Below are 5189 nucleotides of genomic sequence, written 5' to 3'. Positions count from 1 at the left end.
TAGGGCATTAGAGGATGAAAAGGTTTTCGATCGAAAACCCTCTGGTATAGGGCATTAGAGGATGAAATGGTTTTCGATCGAAAACCCTCTGGTATAGGGCATTAGAGGATGAAAAGGTTTTCAATCGAAAACCCTCTGGTATGGAGCATTAGAGGATGAAATGGTTTTCAATCGAAAACCCTCTGGTATGGGGCATTAGAGGATGAAAAGGTTTTCGATCGAAAACCCTCTGGTGTAGGGCATTAGAGGATGAAATGGTTTTCAATCGAAAACCCTCTGGTATGGGGCATTAGAGGATGAAATGGTTTTCGGTCGAAAACCCTCTGGTATAGGGCATTAGAGGATGAAATGGTTTTCGGTCGAAAACCCTCTGGTATAGGGCATTAGAGGATGAAATGGTTTTCGGTCGAAAACCCTCTGGTATAGAGCATTAGAGGATGAAATGGTTTTCGGTCGAAAACCCTCTGGTATAGGGCATTAGAGGATGACAATTTTTCTATCGAAAACCCTCTGCTATTATGCTCTCGTTTGTTGCATGTGCTCAGTACTTTATATGTTGGAGACATATGGAATTGTTTAGTAATTTGATTCAAAATGGCCGTGTTGACACAGCAGAGCTGTTCATATTACTGATTGTCCGTCGTTGTCAACTTAACAAACTTTAAGGAGTCAAAGACTGCACATCATGCTTGTACCAAAATTGTGTGAAAATGTATATTTATTCATCATTATTTTAATTTTCAGGAATATTACACACTAAACCTCATCGCCATATCTATCTAATGTGGCTAAACCAAATCTGTTAAATTATACATTTCAGGAACTGCATCTATTGCAGCGCTGCAATGTGGAAGGAACACTATTGCCATTGAGAAGAACGACACTATGCATGACCACATGGTGGCAAGGATTATGTCGGTGTTTAAAGAGGAAATGGAAGATAATCGCACCACTGACCCGGAATGAACCATTGATTCAAAATAGGCATGGTCATGTTTTATTAGTTACGCTGTCGACTTTGTCAAGCGGAACTTATTATGAGTGATTGTCGGGCATCTGTGTCAATGTTTCACTTTTTTGACTGTTTTAATTAAAAAAACAAACTTCATATGCATAAATCTAAATCTATTCATATTACCGATATGTTATTTATGACACTTGTTTGCTCAAAACAGAGGTTCATCAAAATAGTCTACTTAATCCATGACAGCATCTCATAGTGTCACGTTCGTGTTTGATGCAGCTGGTGATTTTTTAGCTTCATTGTCGACTTTGTCGAGCAGAGCTTATCATATGAGTGATTGTCCATCGGCATCTGATACTTGATACTTGGTGTATATGTACTAGTAGATTTGTTCATTTTATGATGATATCTTCAATTCTCTAATTTGGGTGAATATTTTTGGTAAAAAGTGATATTTTCGACTTCTTTTAAAAAGACGCAAGTCCAATTGCTTTAATATTTTACATATAGGTACTACATGTGGACATTGCTCAGATTCGTTCATTTCGTGATGATATCTTCAATTATCTAATTTTAATGAATATTTTTGTAATTTTTGGTGAAAAGTGATATTTTTGAATTCCTGTTTTCTTTTGAACAGCAAGTTTGATTGGTTTGATACTATACACATTGTTCATTTTCTAATGATATCTTCTGTTCTTTAATTGCAATGTGCATTGCTAACAGCGGAGCTATCTCTGCTGACAGGCTGCTTGTAATTTTATTGTTAGTTTGATGGCTTTTCCCTTGCTACGAATTGTAATCTGTTACAATAAACTATTTTGCTATTTTAATATACAGTCTTGCAATTATTTACTTGTTTTATGTGGCCTTTAGTTGAGCTTTATACCAGAGAAATCAAAAACATTCCTTATCATATACCTTGTATTGCCAGACCTTGTAACGCTAAAGGAAGTGGGCTCTCACATCTAGACAATATTTTCCTGTGTCGTGCCTGGCCCAGCATGCCCAGCTTTCATCATTCAAAACAAAACTTGTCATTCTAAATTACGTTGTGTGTTTGAAGGTCATGTCGTGGTAAAATTGTAAATGCACATAAAAGTTATATAGTGTGAAACCTTTATAGACTAGATACTGCTTTTGCTGCTCTGTTACGTGCCCTCGCAAGCTTGGGCGCTTCTGCCACACAACCATGGGCCACAAAAGCTGCATCCAGTCCATAAAGAATGATAATTGTCTCACGCCCTCATATCTGGAGTGTTTTGTTAAAAACCGTGTCTAATGCCAGTGGGTTTTTGACCAAAAACTTTTCATTCTTCAATGGCCCTGTAGCAGAGGGGTTTCAATCGAAAACCATTTCGTTCTCTACTGGCCCTATAGCAGAGGGTTTTCGGTCAAAAAACATTTCATTCTCTCATGGCCCTATAGCAAAAGGTTTTTGAGCGAAAACCATTTCATGCTCTCATGGCCTTATAGCAGAGGATTTTCGGTCGAAAAACATTTCATTCTCTACCGGCCCTATAGCAGAGGGGTTTTGATCGAAAAACATTTCTTTCTCTCATGGCCCTGTAGCAGAGGGGTTTCAATCGAAAAACATTTCGTTCTCTACTGGCCCTATAGCGAAAGGTTTTCGAGCGAAAACCATTTCATGCTCTCAAGGCCCTGTAGCAGAGGGTTTTCGGTCGAAAAACATTTCATTCTCTAATGGCCCTATAGCAGAGGGTTTCCGGTCGAAAAACATTTCATTCTCTACTGGCCCTATAGATCGAAAACCATTTCTTTCTCTACACAGAGGCTTTTCTGTCTAGCTATAACTCTGACTAGACATGTATAAGTAAAAATGAATGTATATAACAAATTAGCAAGAGATAATTTCAAAATAAGCTGGGTGGATTGTAATCTCAATTTTAAGGTCAATATTTTTTAGTACTGGCTGTCTAATTAATATAATCCTTTGTCGATCAATAATAGTTAGGTTATATTTTCACATTATAAGTATGCTCTCAATGGAACTTGGCAAAGACTGATAAAAAGCCGCCTATTATTTTAAATTGTGGATCATCAAATTTTGATTTTATAGTGTGGTAGAGCACAATAAGAATAATATGGTGAAAACACAGTATAATGGGCAAACGTGTATTATTACAGAAAAAAAACAATAAACCTAAACTTTCTTTCTGACAATTCTATTAAAATCAATCAGTGTTTTTTATTTCTTTACATATCCATACTAGTAGCAAAATCATTATAGAACAATATGTATATTTCGCTTAAAAAAGTGGACAACTGTAAGAATATGTCACGAGAATTAAGAAAACAGAAAAATGCACAAAACCCAAAATAGATGCACAGGTGTTGGTGTTGCTTCGTCGACCTTTTCGATTATGTCGGCGGCTTCCATTTCTGCAATTTTCTTTTCGACTTTTTTGCGAATATGAAACGGAATGCGACGATGCGGTTGGGCTACGGGCTGAACAGTCTCGTCTATGTGTAGCTTTACTTGGAAATCTGTCATTTTGCCTAGGCCTGTGAATAAATCATTGTATTCGCTTACTAGCTTGTCTGTTGCGGTCTGTCCCATGACTTGTTTAATTATTTGTACGAGTCCCAAATCTTCTGCTGTCTGAAAACTTAGTAGCGATTCACCGAAATTACCATTGCGCTTGACGACATGAATTAATATATTCGATAGCGATTTTCTTCCATTATTCGTTTTACATTTGATGTCTGTCCGGAATTCGCCTAGGGTTTCGATTGGATATTGACTCTTGTATGGAAATACTTTTGTATAAGTCCGTCTCAACTTGACTTTCCCGTTAAGCTTTTCAAAGTCACTTTCATCCATTATGTTGATCGCTGCACCAGTATCAATCAAGAATTTAATTTCCTTACCGTGAATTGTGATGTCAGCTGTTGGAAACTTTGCCCTGGTTGCGTGAATAGTTTCCGTGCGTATACCGAATACGTATTTCGCTTGGTCGGTGTCTTGGCTGGACTCACTACTCGAATATGTGTCAGCGTCCACTCGCCTTATAGATCGTATTGGTTTGCGGTCTCTTTCCTTGTTTGGTTTGGATCTGCAAACTTCGGCAAAATGTCCATCTTTCCCGCATGATTTACATTTCTTGCATTTTGCCGGGCACGGTCTGTCATGAGGATAATCGCCTCCACAAAGGTAGCATAATCAAGAGGTTGATCGCGATTCATTGACAGTCACCCGTTTTGGTTTTCCACGTTTATTATGTTTAGACTTGAAGCCTCGGCTAATTGCGTTGACTGTTGACGCATGCAGGTTGCCCTCGATGTCCGCAGCCTGTGACTCAGAGACTTCCATCGTTCTGGCAAAGTTTAACAAGTCTTCTAGCTTCATGTCTTCTCTCAATGCTCGCCGTCTTAGTCTTTGCGACGTACAGTGTTCAATGATTTGTGTGCAAACTTCCTCGTCAGGGTTGGCATAATTGCAGTTTGGCACAAGAAGTTGTAACCGGGCGTGGTACTGATCCGTCGACTCACCATCTTTTTGCTTTGCTTGACGAAACATGTGTTTTTCGTACGCTTTCGTTCGTTTTGGAGCAAAACGTTTGTTGAGAGTTTTGATGAGTTTCTTGACATCGTCTTCTTCGCCGATGTCTGGGAGTGCTTTGATTTCACGTCGTACTTCTTTCCCCGCGTAGTGGATAAGTAGAGCTCGTTGTCTCTTAGTGCTCGTGATGTCACACGCGACCATCATGATTTGAAATCCTTCCAACCATTCCTCCCACCTTTTTCCACAGGTGCTAGGTTTCTCGTGGACTTGGAATGGTTCATAGTGAGGGATGCTTTCGGACGCCATGAGTTCCTGAATCAGTCGTCGCCAATATAACGTATTGACAACTCCGTATAACAATGCCTGGGTAATGGGGAGCAAGTAAGACTAGATACAACCCGTTTCAATGCTAAAGTACAAGTGATTTATTTATAGCAATCACCATGACTCATGCGCCAGATGGCAGGAACAAATACGATATTTACATATCAGATAACAACATTACAACACAGACACAGGTATCTGTTTAAAGACAACATGAACTTTTATTCAATACTCAATAAATGAAGTTACAATCCTCTCATTAAGTGTCATAACTTGATATATCCAAAATAATAGAGAATTATTTCCTAACTAATGCACGTGCACGAATGGATCATTGATACGTACTAATAATCCCTAGCTAACAACTATTACTGA

The 5189-nt window shown here is 38.6% G+C and overlaps 1 protein-coding gene across 1 annotated transcript; it reads right to left on the bottom strand.

Annotated features, from left to right (window-relative positions):
• Nucleotides 1–3272: 3272 nt before the first annotated feature.
• On the bottom strand, nucleotides 3273–3809 carry LOC102808870 (uncharacterized). Its single transcript, XM_006817603.1, has one exon. The coding sequence runs from the start codon at nucleotides 3807–3809 to the stop codon at nucleotides 3273–3275; it is 537 nt and encodes a 178-aa protein (XP_006817666.1).
• Between the last annotated feature and the right edge of the window lie 1380 nt (nucleotides 3810–5189).

This window comes from Saccoglossus kowalevskii, chromosome 3 (genome assembly GCF_978046115.1).
Source record: "Saccoglossus kowalevskii chromosome 3, keSacKowa6.1, whole genome shotgun sequence".
NCBI classification, from domain to species: domain Eukaryota; kingdom Metazoa; phylum Hemichordata; class Enteropneusta; family Harrimaniidae; genus Saccoglossus; species Saccoglossus kowalevskii.
The sequence above is the reverse complement of the archived record's forward strand: the minus strand, read 5'-3'. Positions and strand labels throughout refer to the sequence as shown.

Coding starts and splice junctions, on each gene's coding strand:
- LOC102808870 (XM_006817603.1), bottom strand. CDS start 3,809: ATGGATGAAAGTGACTTTGAAAAGCTTAACGGGAAAGTCAAGTTGAGA.